The 16,692-nt window shown below is 41.8% G+C and overlaps 1 protein-coding gene across 1 annotated transcript; it reads left to right on the top strand.

Moving 5' to 3' along the window:
• Positions 1-310: 310 nt before the first annotated feature.
• LOC141414737 (NBPF family member NBPF6-like protein) lies at positions 311-16,113 on the top strand. Its single transcript, XM_074049039.1, has 8 exons — positions 311-1,694; positions 3,669-3,768; positions 4,214-4,428; positions 8,508-8,559; positions 9,283-9,452; positions 12,333-12,384; positions 14,985-15,076; positions 16,058-16,113. The coding sequence occupies exons 1-8, from the start codon at positions 1,457-1,459 to the stop codon at positions 16,111-16,113; spliced, it is 975 nt and encodes a 324-aa protein (XP_073905140.1). The 5' UTR covers positions 311-1,456.
• Positions 16,114-16,692: the final 579 nt, after the last annotated feature.

Here is a 16,692-nt window from a genome sequence, read left to right as displayed (position 1 = left end):
GGCACACTTGGCTTGGGGTTGGATCTGCCCCAATGAGAGAAAAGAAACAAACATAGAAATGTAATGTTTGGAGATGTGACTCAATCAGTAGAGTTAAACCCAAGCCCAATGTTCAGTCTCTATTCATATATATATATATATATATATATGAAATATATATATATATATATATATGAAATATATATATATATATGAAATATATATATGTACATATATATTTTCCAAAAGCAGACTATGGAGAAAGAAAGAGGGTGGTTGATATGCTCACAGTACATGAATGAATATAGATATCTTAAACTGGACAGGGCCACCATGGGAAGGGTACAAGGGAGGAGTGAAGAAGAAAGGTATAGATGAACCAATTGGGGATGTAATACATATATGCATGGAAATAATAAAAGGAAACTCCCCATGTAGCTATCCTTATCTCAAACTAGCAAAAATGTCATGTTTCTCTTTTCATCTATTATGGATTTTCTTCTACAAAAACTGAGAATAGGAGAGTGGAACAGGTTTTCCCTGGGGGTGGGGGTTGGCATCAGTGAGAAGGGGTGAGGTGGCAGGGAATGTATACAATGTAAATACGGTATACACATATGTGTAAATGCAAAAATAATACCTGTTGAAATTGTTCCAGGAATCAGAAACAGAGCAGTGAGGGAGTGAATTCAAGTATGAATGATAAGAACCTTTATAAATGCTTCAATGTGCCCCCACCCCTCACAATATAAAAATAATAAATAATTAAGTGAAACCTGGAGTGATAAAGCACAGAAAAAAATTTTAATCACTAGTAATTTATTCTCTTAGCATCATACATAGTTCTGTGTTCTACATGTTTTAATTCAGTTAGGTATCAGGGGAGAATATTCACACAACACATGACACTTGTACATCAGCAAAGTTTTACAGTTTTCATTTGACAAAAAGCCTTTTAATACATGCTCTAATGTTAAAGAAATGTACTTCTGGGTAGCTGTGAAGAAAGTGTAACTCCTTGTAAGCCATTTCTTCTTTGATTTGATTTTGGCCACACATAAGAATAAGCAATGAGGCTTAGTTTCTTAGGAAAGAGAGGTGGCACAGCACACCGCTATTGAAACTAGCAGATGACTAAAAAGCCCTCATCAACAGTAACTTCCACTGAGATCAGATACCTGTTATGTTTCAAACTAGGCTGACAGTTGGGAGGCAGGAGACATTCCATGACACCCTCCACATTCTAATTCTGTTACTGTTGCTCCAGGACATTACCTGGCAGTCTGGGCCCTACCTCCCTCACTCCTTGTGGAGTTTGAGCTACAGGTAGTGCCTTTGGATGTGAATTCTGGCATCCTGACCCTTCTTTACAGGATTAAGGACTCTCAAGTGGGGTGTTGATCAACTTTCTTTCAACAGTAAGTTAATAGTTACAGTTACTGTCATCCTTCAGACCTGATGACACCAGTTTGAGTTCATGTGTTTGGGTTTCTTCTCCACAGTCCCTGGCTTGGATTCTTCTGCCACAAACACCATCATGGCAGGATCTTCCAGCCCTTTTTCTGCATCAAGGGCAGAGATGAACATCCTAGAAACCTACAAGAAATTGTGCTTTCAGCTTGAGGAGACAAAACAGCAGCTCCGAGACCTCAAAGAGAAGTTTCTTATATCTGAAGCTACTGTGTATTCCCTGGCCAACCAGCTGTGGAAATACAGTAAGTTTTGTAGGTTGATAGTGAAAGGAATAGGAGGTCTCAGCGGGCCCCAACCCCCTTGTTGGAGAAACCAGTACCAAACATCCCATGTAGATAAGATAAGCAATGCGGCAGGGCTCAGTTAGGGCATATAGAATGTGGGGAATGTGAGTGGGGGGTACATGCAAGATGTGAAGTACGTGCAAGATGTGAGGTACGCGCAAGATGTGCTCTGCCTGCTTGCCCAATGTTGATAACGAAAATATGCATGCCACCGCAGTCTATATAAGATTTCCCCTAAAGAGGCTCAGGGTCGTGTTTTCCTAACCGGTCCTGCGTGTCCGTGTGGGAGCTCGACCCTGGCTAGCCAGCCCAATAAACTCTGCTTTGTTGATTGCATTCTCGCCTGGCTCTCTGTCTCTCGGGGGAATAGGATTCCGGGTCCTAACAATAGTAACTCAAGTGGTGAATGAGAACCTGTTTTCTCTATGAGAAGTGAAATGTCTCCCCAACTTGATTCTTCAATTCCCTTTATCAAACAAATGTCATCCTTCCCATATTCCTAGAAACATAGAAGATGAAATTTCTCCCTGAATTTGCTGAGGGTAGAAAAATGGTGACACAAAGGATCACAAAGTGTGCAGAGTGGAACTAGGGTTGAAATCCTAGTTACTGATACTTGATTAAGGGAGAAAATTGCCTGCTTTTCTCAAGAGCTGGTCAAAACATTTCTTGGGCTCCTCTCTGTGCCATGTCAGATTCTGCAAACATAACATCAGTGTTGAGACCAACACAGAGGCCTGGCCCTCACCAGCTATGTTTAAGCTTCGACTGTATTCTAATTGGCCAAGCTCTGTACTGATCATGCTAGAGACATGGCAGTGCAGTACAGTACTTGTTTCAAATGAGGTACAGGAAAGTCTGCTGGTAACTGAAACTGTGGCATCATAAGTGACCCCACTGAGACCAAAGAAACCCTGGTGAGGGGAAGCACTAGGACATCCTGGGGGACAGGTTCTTCTTATATTCCAGGAGGGTCATTTGATACTCTGTGGAGCAGAGGAATGTACTTCTGAGATATCAGACAATCTGTAATTTGCTTTCTCTCTGAGCTGGTAAATCTTTACAGTTACCAAACAGCCAGCAGTTCCAGGTGGACTTCAAGTATCTCAGCTATGCAACATGAGGCCAAAGTGAGAATGGGGGTGTGCAAAGGAGACCACCAGCCAGAGAAATATGCAAGCCAAGGTGACAGCAGGATCTCCCCTCCCACAGTCAGCTGGGAATAGGAGCCCACCAGCCTGTTTGTAAGAGGATCTGTAGTGACTCAAGGAATCATGTGAACAGGGGCCATGCGCAATAGCTAGCAAGTTTAGAAGGAATCATTCCAACTCTCAGCTGCATTTATCCTCATTTATATACAACTTCTTTTTCAAAACTTCTTGCAGATTTTTTTAAAATTGAAAATAACTAAAAAGAAAATTAGAAGTCTTTTAAGGAAGTTCAGAGGTAAGTTTTGAAAGAACATATTATCATCTTTTCTTAGAGTTAGAATATAATTGTAAGAAACAATTTTGAACTTGAAGAAGGAAGATATCCCCAAGACAGTGTTGAGGTAACAATGGGCCTTGGGACAGACTCAGGAAATGATTAACCCTAGTGTCTGAGCAGAAAGGAAATCACTGCTTCAGACCCAGCTCAGTGTTTTGACTTAGAAGTGCAAGGTTTGGTAATTACAGTGGTCCTAGATCAGAATCAGACCTCAGTGATGTGAATTCTGACTCTGCCATTTACCAAGTGAGTCATTGGTGAGTTTGCTTACATTTGAGCCTGATTTCTCCAATGAGACAATTAAATGTAATCTAGTAAAGACACTAGGAAATTAAAATGTGAAATCTCTAGACAAAGCCTGGCCCTGGGGCAATGTTTGTCTTAGGGAGGACACTGCAGTGTGTTCAGCTATCCACTGGGATGGGTGCGCCTGTCTTTTCTTAGAGTGTGGAGACTTCAAAGTCATTGAGGAGGTGCTGGGAGAGAAGCTGCAGCCTGAGGAGGGGGAGCTGACAGAGACGCTGGTGCTCACTGAGAAGCTGAGGTAAGGGGGCTCTGTGCAGGGCTGGTGGTTGGCTGGTGTGCAACTCTCTGAGGTAAATGTCAGCTGGGGGAACTAAGAGATATCCTGGGATAGGAGACGGTAGAAAGTCACACCCCTCAAAAAAGTTCATATCCAAAAAAATGTCCATTGCCAAATGAGGAGGTGAAAAGATGTGTTTATTATGGAGCTTTAGGAATGTAGCTGGTTTTGGTCACAGAGTGGACCTGGACACTATGGAGGAATCTTACACCAGGAGTGTTTTCTGACATAAGGGAAGACTTTGTTCTACTTGCCTTTTCCTTTTCCTTCAGACAGGTCACCAAACACATGCTGGAATTCTCCCAAGGGCTCATGAGGGATATTCTCACAGACATCTCTGTCAAAGCCCATACAATCTATGGTGTAACTCTTTGCAAGGCTTCATTTTCTCTCTGTTCTACCTCAGGAAATCTAACATCCTCATCAAAGACCAGGCCTGGAAGCTGTCCCAGTTAGAGCAGAAGTTACAACAGGGGAGAGATGTGTCATTTCTCCTCAGTCAACATCTCAAGGACCTCCTCACCAAGGATGACAGCAGTGATGAGCAGGCACTGGGCTTCCAAGAGCAGCTGGCTGAGAGGTGCTGGCTAGCTGAGTGCCTTGTCCTCAAGCTCAGTCCAGGTGAGATGATCACAGGCCTTTATTTCACCCAGCTATGCGAGATCCCCAGCTCACAGACACTCCACTTACAATTTGACTGTTACCAGCTGTTTTGGTTTCCAAGTTAATTTTTGGGCGAGGGGAAGAGCAGGACTGTCTGCATGGAAACACAAAAGATAAATGCACATTGTGGAGGTCATTGTGTCTGCCTCCTCTATCATCCTCTCTCTGATGGATCATGGCCTTTGATGAGGAGGGCAGTAGCTCTCCAGTGTTAAAGCAGAAGAGGGACATGACAGGAGATAGCTTGTTAGAGTTAAAGTTGTTCCAGACTAAAAACAAAAGCTTCCCAGTCTCAACCTATTTGTTTTCTTTCGAATTCTGGACAATTGATCATTTTATCTTTCCTGAAATTCAATCTTCTGATGTACAGAAAATGGATCACATAGTAGCTGTAGTCATCATAGGTAGGAATGGAATTTTCCTGAATGCATTTATAAAAGTAAAGACCCTCATTCTTTGGGGCTTCTTAGGTACTTTTGGAAGACACAGAATTATATATACACTCTATAGCAGTGACATGGCAGAGTTCTATGCTCCTAAAAGTCCACCTTACTCCACCTATTCATTCCTACCTCCCTTACCTAGAACTCCAAAGACTCATATCTTTTTTCTTTTTTTTTTTTTGTTGGAATGAGAGTTTGAACTTAGGGCCTGCTCCTTGAGCCACTCCACCAGCCCTTTTCTCTGATGGGTTTTTTAAAGATAGGGTCTTGTGAACTGTTTGCCCAGGCTGGCCTAGAACTGCGATCCTTCTGATGTCTGATTCCTGAGTAGCTAGGATTACAGTTGTGAGCCAGCAGTGCTAGGCAAAAATCATCTCTTTATATATTACCAGCCATGTTTATAAAGATTTTTTCTCCCAGTGTGTCCTTTCTCTTTTAGTTACCTTAACCATGTTTTTCACAGAACAGAGGTCAATTTTAACAAAGTCTGACTTATCCATTCTTTCTTTTGTGAATTGTGCTTTTGGCTAAACACAAACCCACAATCACATAGATTTTGTTCATCATCTTTGGGCATTGTATAAAAAGATTGTAGGCTGGGTGTGTAGTTCAGTGATAGAGAGTTTGCCAAGAATATGCAAGGCCCTAGGTTTCATTCCCAGTACTGGGGCAAAAGACAGTTTATGGTTTACACTTGAGGTCTGTGATCCATTCTGATTTAGTATTTGTGAAATTTATAAGGACTATATTCTCTGGCTTCTGAATGTCCATTTGTTCCAGCATCACTTGTTCAATAGATTCCTTTTCCATTGCATAGTCTTTTCTTTGATAAGTGTCTTTGTGAGGATCTCTTTCTGAGTGTATGATTAATGGATTCTCTCAGGAGTACCACCACTTCTAGGTTACTGAAGGTATGTGAGAACTCTTGAATTTGGGCAGTCCGTTTGTTGACTTTGCTCTCTTTCAACATTGTCTTTTCTGGGTCTTTTGACTGACACTTGAGATTTTGTGTTTGATATCTTCAGACTAATCTCTGGGCATTTTCCTTGGATGTGCACGTCACCGATAGGTCAAGTTAGGAAGAAGTGAAATCTTGACAGCAGAGACTTCGCCATATACATGGAATATCACTTTATATAGATAATCACTGAGGCATTTGGTATATTTTTCCTTATCCTTACCCTTTCCCATTTGCATTCTCTACTCCTTTTTTCCATGAATGTTGCAGGTATAGAAACCACAGGCAGCTAGATAATGTGACGAACTGGGTAACACAAGATACTTTTTTAAAAAAAATTTTATTTTATTCATATGTGCATATGATGTTTGGTTCATTTCTTCCACCCCACCCCCTCCCTTACCCCCCCCTTACCCCCCACCCCCTGCCTCTCCCCCCCACCCCTCGATACCCAGCAGAAACTATTTTGCCCTTATCTCTAATTTTGTTGTAGAGAGAGTATAAGCAATAATAGGAAGGAACAAGGGTTTTTGCTAGTTGAGATAAGGATAGCTATACAGGGAGTTGACTTGCATTGATTTCCTGTGCATGTGTATTACATTCTAAGTTAATTCTTCCTTTTTTTTCTTTTATTATTCATATGTGCATACAAGGCTTGGGTCATTTCTCCCCCCTGCATCCACACCCTTCCTTACCACCCACTGTGCCCCCTCCCTCTCCCCCCCACCCCCTCAATACCCAGCAGAAACTATTTTGCCCTTATTTCTAATTTTGTTGTAGAGAGAGTATAAGCAATAATAGGAAGGAACAAGGGTTTTTGCTGGTTGAGATAAGGATAGGTATACAGAGAGTTGACTCACATTAATTTCCTGTGCATGTGTGTTACCTTCTAGGTTAATTCTTTTTGATCTCACCTTTTCTCTAGTTCCTGGTCCCCTTTTCCTATTGGCCTCAGTTGCTTTTAAGGTATCTGCTTTGGTTTCTCTGCATTAAGGGCAACAAATGCTAGGTGTCTTACCTATCCTTACCCCTCCCTTGTGTGCTCTCGCTTTAATCATGTGCTCAAAGTCCAATCCCATTGTTGTGTTTGCCCTTGATCTAATGTCCACATATGAGGGAGAACATACGATTTTTGGTCTTTTGGGCCAGGCTAACCTCACTCAGAATGATGTTCTCCAATTCCATCCATTTACCAGCGAATGATAACATTTCATTCTTCTTCATGGCTGCATAAAATTCCATTGTGTATAGATACCACATTTTTTAATCCATTTGTCAGTAGTGGGGCATCTTGGCTGTTTCCATAACTTGGCTACTCTGAATAGTGCCACAGTAAACATGGGTGTGCAGGTGCCTCTGGAGTAACCTGTGTCACAGTGTTTTGGGTATATCCCCAAGAGTGGTATTGCTGGATCAAATGGTAGATCAATGTCTAGCTTTTTAAGTAGCCTCCAAATTTTTTTCCAGAGTGGTTGTACTAGTTTACATTCCCACCAACAGTGTAAGAGGGTTCCTTTTTCCCCGCATCCTCGCCAACACCTGTTGTTGGTGGTGTTGCTGATGATGGCTATTCTAACAGGGGTGAGGTGGAATCTTAGTGTGGTTTTAATTTGCATTTCCTTTATTGCTAGAGATGGTGAGCATTTTTTCGTGTGTTCTTTTGGCCATTTGAATTTCTTTTTTTGAGAAAGTTCTGTTTAGTTCACTTGCCCATTTCTTTATTGTTTCATTAGTTTTGGGAGAGTTTAGTTTTTTAAGTTCCTTATATATTCTGGTTATCAGTCCTTTGTCTGATGTATAGCTGGCAAATATTTTCTCCCACTCTGTGGGTGTTCTCTTCAGTTTAGAGACCATTTTTTTTGATGAACAGAAGCTTTTTAGCTTTATGAGGTTCCATTTATCTATTCTATCTCTGTGTTGCTGTGCTGCTGGGGTTTTGTTGAGAAATTTCTTACCTATACCTACTAACTCCAGAGTATTTCCTACTCTTTCCTGTATCAACTTTAGAGTTTGTGGTCTGATATTAAGATCCTTGATCCATTTTGAGTTAATCTTGGTATAGGGTGATATACATGGATCTAGTTTCAGTTTTTTGCAGACTGCTAACCAGTTTTCCCAGCAGTTTTTGTTGAAGAGGCTGCTATTTCTCCATCATATATTTTTAGCCCCTTTGTCAAAGACAAGTTGGTTATAGTTGTGTGGCTTCATATCTGGGTCCTCTATTCTGTTCCACTGGTCTTCATGTCTGTTTTTGTGCCAGTACCATGCTGTTTTTATTGTTATTGCTTTGTAATATAGTTTGAAGTCAGGTATTGTGATACCTCCTGCATTGTTCTTTTGACTGAGTATTGCCTTGGCTATTCGTGGCCTCTAACACAAGATACTTTAAATAGTCTTTCCATTTTCAGCACTGTTTGCAATCTGGGTGGTGCATCAATCTGAGAAGTGTTAGCTGATGAGTAATAAAACAAAGGCATGTCATTCATGGGAATACAATATATGAGATATACACTACCATTTTCTCTTTGGATCTTGACATCCTCCATGGATATTTATGTCTGAGGCCACTGTGTTTTTTTAATGAGTAATGTGAGAGTATTCAATGCTTAACTACTCATTTCTGACTTTGATTGCAGGAAATCATGAAGAGGAGGGAAATGATAATGATTGCAAATGGCTGTCCCCCAGGTAACAATAAATATTCAGAGTTTGGGGTAGGATGGGTAAAATACAAAAAGAGTCTGCAAATGAACAGTCCCAAGTCAAGAGCAGCCACATATTTCACAAAATGTCCATTGTCTTGGTGGTATTCATCTGTATAATGGGTGGAACTATTAAGCCTGTGAAATCTTTGAACTCACAGAATCTACCTGTTTTCTTTTGTTTGGATAAATTGCAGTTGAGGTGCTTATCTGGTTTCTGTATAGTTGGTCTCACCTTTTTGGCAGAGATTTCATAGCAAAAAACCTAACCAGACCAAAAAGAAAAACTGTATCATGTCTCTCTATACATAAAGAATCCTAAAATGCCCAAGACTCTTGAACTCTGCAGTGTCTCCACAGCATTTACTGTTCTGCTTGATGTAAAATCAGCATGACTTGTAGGAAAGGTTAAGCCATTCTTACAGCTCTCTGTGTGTGCTGTACATCATACAGCATACAGGGGTAGGAGGCACGGAGTGGGGGAGTTGAAAATCCTTTATCAGCTCACTTTCTTATCAGTACACTGAGCTCCCCATCCTGTCTGGTGCCATCAAAGCAGCTATGCCTCATCCTCATCCTGGGGTTTTGTTTTTTTTCTCTTTGAAGGGAGTGTTACTACCATATGTTACCATGCCCTTATGCCTCTATCAGGAGAATGTGGGAAACTTGTATCTCATCCTCTTGATTTAATCACATTCTATCCCACCAGGCTGAGCAGAGAGGGACAGGAGGAGAGAGTTAAAGAAACTCTTGAGGACTCATTAGATGAAGGTCTTAGGTCTTCCTCAAGTTACATTGACCTTTCCAAAACCCACCATCCTCTCAGCATCACTGATGTTCTGTTGGATGACTGTGAAGAATCTTCTCTGGAGGCAGCTGGTAAGTACTCCTTTTTAAAGAGAACTGCACTCATAGCAACCATTTTTCTGGAAGTCCAAAGGAAATTTCCTAGTGGTGAACACCAATGAACCAGAGATATAAGGTTGAAAAGACTTTAAATAGACACAACCACCACTGATGTCTGAGCTTATTCTGTAAGTTGGACAGTTAATCTCTCCTGTACTGTTCTTGCTAATTGTTGATACTGAACAACATTAGTGACCATCCAAGCATGTTGGTACTCTTGACCACATTATTGGAGATACTGTGGTCATGGCTCCTCAACTCCCAGCCTCAGTCTCTCTCTCCTGTAAGTTGTCTTCTCAATGACAAGGTGCAATATACCTACTGACATACACACACTTCTTGGATGTGTTTGGAATAATTCTGGGAGGCATGGCATGTGTTGTGGCTCTCTCCATCCTCTTGAATGTAAACTATCTTGTTCTTTGTTGCATAAGAAGTCTTTTCTCCTAAGGCTCTATAGATTGTATCCATCAGTTTAGTCTCATATATAATCTCAACTTGACCAAGAACAACCAGAGTATCTGACAGAGTAAGGGCTGAATCTTGCAGAAACATTTCTAGAAAGTCAGTATTAAAGATTTCCTGTTGACTGGGACAAAGCATAGTTTTAACTGATCACCAGATTCAAGACAGAGGCCACTGTCATATTAATTGAGCAAGTCAGGAACAGCTTGCCCTGTGGTTGAGGAAAAGAAACCTTTCTGTTTCTCAAAGGACAAAATCTGGAGGCTTTTGAGTATTTCTCTCAAGATATCCTGTTCTCACACCAAGAATAGTTACATCCATGTGCCTAAATTAGCACTATGTAACGAGTCATAACAAAAGTCTTCATTGTGATTGTTTCTGTCTGAATTTGTTTTGCAGGGACCCAAGATAATAAGAAGCAAGAAGAAGAGGAAGAGCCTATGATCTTCAGGTGATGTGAAATCATGGGTTATTAAGCAGTGGTGTCACCTGGAGACCTCAGTTTCAAGGAAAACCAGAACAGGCTGAATATATCTTTTCTCATCTTTTCTGCCAGACTGGAATGGGGTCTCATTTTTGATGGCTTTTCTGTTAGTTTCCTTCTATTATTTTGTCACATTTATTAACCTAGACTCAGGGAAACCCCATTTCAATGATACTCAGGTTTTCCGGAAATCGGGGTGAACTTCACTGACTTTTGTGAGAAAATTGGGAGGAGAGGCACATGCTCTTTCATAGCATTTGGTTGTCTGGGATTCCAACCACAAAAAAGCAACTGGAATCAAAATCTGGATGGAATGCAATAGTGAAAGAACAAAGTCTGGAATGCCCATATCAGCAAGGCTTCTTCACTGAAACCCTGCAAGTAAAGTGGAGCAAACTGCAACTTCTGTGGTTCTCATGGCATGTATGCCATGCATGCACTACACAGGGAGGTTGAGTCTCCTTGCTCATCAGCATGTTATCTGACCATTGCCCTGGAGAATGGCTGCTCTCCAACCCACCTCCCACTGCAAACACAAATGTACTGTTCTCTACCTCCAACAACAATCAATTTCTAACCTAGTCAGAGAGGGATTGCTTGGTTCCTCTTTTCCAAATGGAAAACTACTCTGCCTTCTCTGGACCCTAATTTAGCCTCCCTTCAGAAAGAGTGAGAAGTTGTGAAGTGTAAACTTTCACTGATTAACCTGCTCTTCTAATGTGTTTGGTTTCAGCAGGGAACTGATATATGTGGAGGACATTACTGCAGTGCTGCAGTACTCAGTGGATGAGGTGTATTTGACTCCTTCCAGGTGGCATGACTTGTGTGATTTCCACCAGACTCCCAACACTCCAGTGTCCCAACCTGAGGAACAGTCTGTGTGCTGTATTCTGGACATGGATGGTGAGGACACCCACTAAAAATAGATTGAGGCCCCAGTGGTCTTCCATGTAGCATTCCCATTCTTTCGTTCAGCTGTCTGTGTGGTAGAAAGCTGTCTCTGCTGCAACCCCTGCAGATACTCGTTGGTTTGAATCAGACTGTAGGACTGCATTCCTGCACACACATAAGGACAGTCAGTTTTCACCCCTTCTAGTCAAAGGGCACACCAGTCTGACTTGATGCACATTAGCAAATGCAGGATGTGGTATCAGTGGATACCAGGGTGAGGAGAGTGTCAGTAATACAGTGTGTTTCTTATTGGATCATCTCAACTCCTTGATAAATGTTATTTCTGAACAGTGCTCCTTCAGAGTCAGCCATTCTCCAAGCAGGATGATAGTCTTGCCCATAATTTTGGAATTGCTAGTGTGATTTCTCAGCTCTGATCTCCAGCTCCTCATTTCCCGGCATGTCCTCGATAAACATTCCTCTGAGTACCTAAACCTCCAACCACTATCATGGCCTTTGTGCAAAACTTTCCTGAAGGGAACGTCACACCCTGGCACCCCCTAACTTACATCCATTGCAAGACTCCTGTACCAAAGATGGCTGATAGTAATTCAAACCTGTGGGAGTTTCTATTTCATACAAATCTAATCTCAGTATGTGTTGTCATCTGAAGCGAGACAAACAAACTGTACCACCTCATAGGTGAGCAAAGGTCCAGAAGGCTGCTAAGCAAGTACCCCATGATGTCTGCAGTGGGAGAGGGAAATGCATGCTTGACTGCATTCCAGTGTTCAGACTCAGAATGAGTGTTGATGATTTAAAGAACAGGACTGTCTACACAATTGTTCTGGAGAACAGAGCCACCTAGTTCTAGAACACATCCCAAGGCCACCTGCAGTGGTCTCCTGAGAATACCTGAGTTCAAGAGAGAATATTTATTCATGCGCTGTGTTTGCAGGTGTTAAAAAAAGTAGCAATGTAAGGTGACTTGATCCATCTGATTATATTTTCAGAAAATGAAATTGGTTACGCAGCTGGAGAAAGACAGGAGGCAAAGGCTCCCAGGTAAGTGATTAGCAAGGAGTGTTAATGAGACCAAAGGTGATGTAGACTTGTCCCCTGAGAATCCCAGAAGAATACAGCTCTGGAATTGGACAGTTGCACACTAGATCCTTAAACTGTTTTGCATTCCTTCTTTTATTTTTGTGGCTTGTAAACTTTTTATAATTAATTTCTAACATGAAAATAGAGTTCAGGTGAGCAAAAGTGTTCTACTGTCTCTTATGTTACACAAAAAGATTCATCTTACACACAATAGTGAAAGAGCAAGGCCAGGAGTGCCCATATTAGGAAGCTTTCTTCTTTGGAACCCTGCAAGTAAAGTGGAGAAAAATACAGCCTCTGTGGTTCTCATAGTGTGCCTGCCATTCCTTCACCATCCAGGGAAGTTGAGTCTCCTTGCTCACCAGCATGTTATCTGACTAGTACATTGAGGTCTTCCTGCTTTCCACACCTCCGCCCCCCCCCCCCATACACTCACACTGTTCTTGAACGCCATCAACAATCACTCTCGGACCCACTCAGAGTATTGTATCGTTCCTCTTTTCCAAAGGGAAAACCATTCTTCCTTCTTTAGCCGCTCAGTTAGCCTTCTTTCAGGACCAAGTGAGAAGTTGTCAAGTTTAAACTTTCACTGTTTAACCTTTTCTTTTCCTTGCACACTTGGGTTCAGCAGGGAACTGCAAGAGGTAGAGGACATTACTGCAGTGCTGCAGCACACAGTTGGATGAGTTATATTTGCCTCCTTCAAGTTGCCAGGCCTTGTGTGATTTCCAGCAGACTCCCGACACTCCAGCATCCACACCTGAGGAGCAGGTGTGAGCTGTTTTCTGGATGCAGATGGTGAGTAAACCAATAGAAAAAAGGATGAAGCTCCCCATGGACTCCCACAGAGCCTGCCTATTCTATATCTAGCTTTCTGTGTGGTCGAAATCTGTCTCTGCTGCAAGCCCTGCAGAGACACCTCAGTTAAGTCAACCTCTTGGACTGCTTTCATGTGCAGACATAAGGGTAATGAGTTTTCACCCTAGTGTGAGGGCACACCTGTCTGACTTGATGCACATTAGACAATGAAGGATGTGGAATCAATGCATGCCAGGGTGAGGAAAGTGAGTGAATCCTACAGTCTGTTTTTTTTTCAAATGGGTCAATTCATGTCCCTGTCAAATGTCATTTCTGAACAGTGTTCCTTCAACATCACCCATTGTCTAAGGAGGATGGTAGTCTTGCCCACACTTTTGGGAGTTGGTACTGCAATTGCTCAGCTCTGATCTCCAGTCCCTCTCCTCCTAGCTTCTCCTGAAAAAGCGTTCCTCTGAGCATCACTGTCATTGCCTATGTGAGGAATTTTCCTGAAGGAAAGGTCATACCCTGGCACCCCAAATTACATGAGTGGCAAAGATCCTGTACCCTTGATTCCTGAAAGTATTTCATCTATTGTGGGAGTTTACATTTCACATATGTCTAATCTCAGTGTCTACTGTCATCTGAACCATGACAAGTAAGCTTTACAAGGCAAGGGGAGCAAAGACCCTGAAGGGGGCTAAACAAGAACCCCAGTATATCTGGGAGAAAATTTTTGCTTCACTGTGTTACAGTGTTCAGGCTGTGAATGTGTTGATGATTTAATAGAACAGGACTGTGTACACAGTTGTGCAGAAATGTAGAGCCAGCTACTCCTAGAACACATCCCAAGGCCATCTGCAGTGGTCCTCTCAGAATATCTGAGTTCAAGAGAGAATATTTATGTCCCTGTGTTTGCATCTGCTTAAGTAGTAGCAATGTAAGGTGACTTGTTCTATCTGATTATATTCACAGAAAACAAAATTGGTTGCAAAGCCCAAGAAGGAGAAGAGGCAAAGTATCCAGTGTAAGTGATTACCAAGGACTGTTAATGAGATCGATTTTGATATGGACATGTCCCCTGCAGACCCCAGGAGAAAACAGCTCTGCAATTAGACAACCCCAAAGTAGATCCTTGAACTAATTTGCTTACCTGCATTTATTTCAGGGCTTGAAAAACAACTTGATTTATTTCTTACTTTAAAATAGAGTTCAGGTGAGCAGATAATGTTCTACACTCTCTTATGGTAGGAGAAAAGATTCATATTAAACACAGTAGTGAAAGAACAAGGCCTGGAATCCCCACATCAGGAAGCTGTCTTCACTGGGACTCTGCAAGTAAATTGCAGCAAAATGCAGGTTCCATGTTCCTCATGGTGTGCATGCCATATCTGCACCATGCAGGGAGGTTGAGTCTCCTTGCTCAGCAGCATGTTATCTGACCAGTGCATTGAGGACCTGCTGCTCAGCAACTCCCCACCCAACACCCACACTGTTTTTCAATTCCATCAACAGTCACTCTCTGCACTAGTCAGAGAAGGATTGTATGGTTCCTCTTCTCCAAAGGGAAAACCACTCTACTGTCTCTGGCCCCTCATTTAGCCTCCTTTCAGGACCAACTGAGAAGTTGTCAAATCTAAGCTTTCACTTGTTAACATTCTATCTCCTCACATGCTTGGGCTCAACAGGGAACTACAACAGGTGGAGGACATTAGTGCTGTGTTGCAGCGCTCTTTGGATGAGATGTTTTTGGTTCACTCCAGGTGCTATGACTTGTGTGATTTCCACCAGACTCCCGACACTCCAGCATCCAAACCTGAGGAGCAGGTTTTGTGCTGTGTTCTGGACATAGATGGTGAGTGCATCCATTGCAAGTACATTCAGCTTCCAGTGGTCTCCCCTGTAGCTTTCCTATACTTTAGCTCAGCTTTCTGTGTGGTAGAAAGCTGTCTCTGCTGCAAGCCTTGCAGATACCTCTCAGTTTGATTCAAATTCTAGGGTTGCCTGCATGCATAGACATAAGGACAGTCAGTTTTCACCCTTCCTAGTCTCAGGGCACACGTGTCTGACTTAATGCACATTAGCAAATGCAGATGTGGAATCAATCATGCCTGGGTAAATACTGTACATGAATCCTACATATTTTTTTAATGTGTCATCTCATCTCACTGTTAAATGTTATTTCTGAACAATGTTCCTTCAGCATCTGCTGTTTCCAAGGAGGGTGGTTGTCTTGCCCATAGTTTTGGAGTTGTTTTCATCATTGCTCAGCTCTGACCTCCAGTCCTTCTCCTCCTGGCTTGTCCTGAGTAAGCATTCCTCTGAATACCTAAACAATCCCCACTTTTTTTCCTATATATATAATTTTCCTTGAATGTAATGTCATACCCTGGCATCCCCCAATTTACATGAATGGCAAAGATTCTGTACCAGAAAATGCTGAAAATATTCCTTCCCTTGTTGGAGTTTCTATTTCATGTAAATCTAATCTTAGATGAGAATCTCTGTTGTCATCTGAACCAAGATGAGCATGCTTTCCTATGAGGCAAGTTGAGCAAAGGTCCAGAAAGCAGCTAAGCATGTCCCCCAGGATATCTGTCAGAAAGCTTAACTGTTTTCCAGTGTTTGGGCTGTGAATATGATGATTTAACAGAACAGGACTGTCTACTCAATGGTTATGGAAAACAGAGCCAGCTACTCCAAGAATATACCCCAAAGCCACCTGCATGTTACTCTCAGAATGCTCAAGTTCAAGAGAGAATATTTATGTCCCTCTTTACAGTTGGTAAAGAAATGTCAATGTAAGATGATATATTCCATCTGGTTATATTTTCAGAAAATAAAATTAGTCTCAACGCTGGAGAAGGACAAGATGCAAAGGTTTCCAGGTGAGCGATTACTAAGCACTATCAATGTGACTTAAGGTGATGTGGTCACATCCCTTGCAGATCCCAGGAGAAAACAGCTCTGTATTTAGACAACCACAAAGTAGATCTTTAAATGGTTTTGCTTCCCTTCTTTTATTTTCTTCAGATCATAACCATTTCTAATTAATTTATTAAATTAATACAGAGTTCAGCTGAGTAAAAATGCTCTACAGTCTCTTATATTTGGAGAAAAGATTAATCTTAAACACAATAGTGAAAGAATAAAGCCTGGAATGCAAATGTCAGAAAGATTTTTCACTGGAATCCTGCAAGTAATGTGGAGCAAAATGCAATTTCTGTGGTTCTCATGGTGTGCATGTCATCCCTGCCCATACAGGGAGGTTGGACTCCTTATTCACCAGCATGTTATCTGACCTCCTTGAGCACCATTGATCTCCACTGAATACCCCCTTCTCTCAAATTCTACCTCCACTGCCACAACCCCCCTGACACACACACATACACACTGTTCTCAAACTCCCTTTATAGTCTTACTTTGTCTTAGTCACAGAGGATTTTTTGGAATGTCCTATTTGCATTTTGT

This window comes from Castor canadensis, chromosome 12 (genome assembly GCF_047511655.1).
Source record: "Castor canadensis chromosome 12, mCasCan1.hap1v2, whole genome shotgun sequence".
Lineage (NCBI taxonomy): Eukaryota > Metazoa > Chordata > Mammalia > Rodentia > Castoridae > Castor > Castor canadensis.
Note: the sequence above shows the minus strand (reverse complement) of the source record. Positions and strands in the feature narration are given on the sequence as shown.

Bases quoted from the DNA above. Each gene is read 5' to 3' on its own strand.
- LOC141414737 (XM_074049039.1), top strand. From the start codon at position 1,457: ATGTGTTTGGGTTTCTTCTCCACAGTCCCTGGCTTGGATTCTTCTGCC. The intron at 1,695-3,668 runs GTAAGTTTTGTA...GTCTTTTCTTAG, and splicing joins CAACCAGCTGTGGAAATACA to AGTGTGGAGACTTCAAAGTC. The intron at 12,385-14,984 runs GTAAGTGATTAG...GGTTCACTCCAG, and splicing joins CAGGAGGCAAAGGCTCCCAG to GTGCTATGACTTGTGTGATT.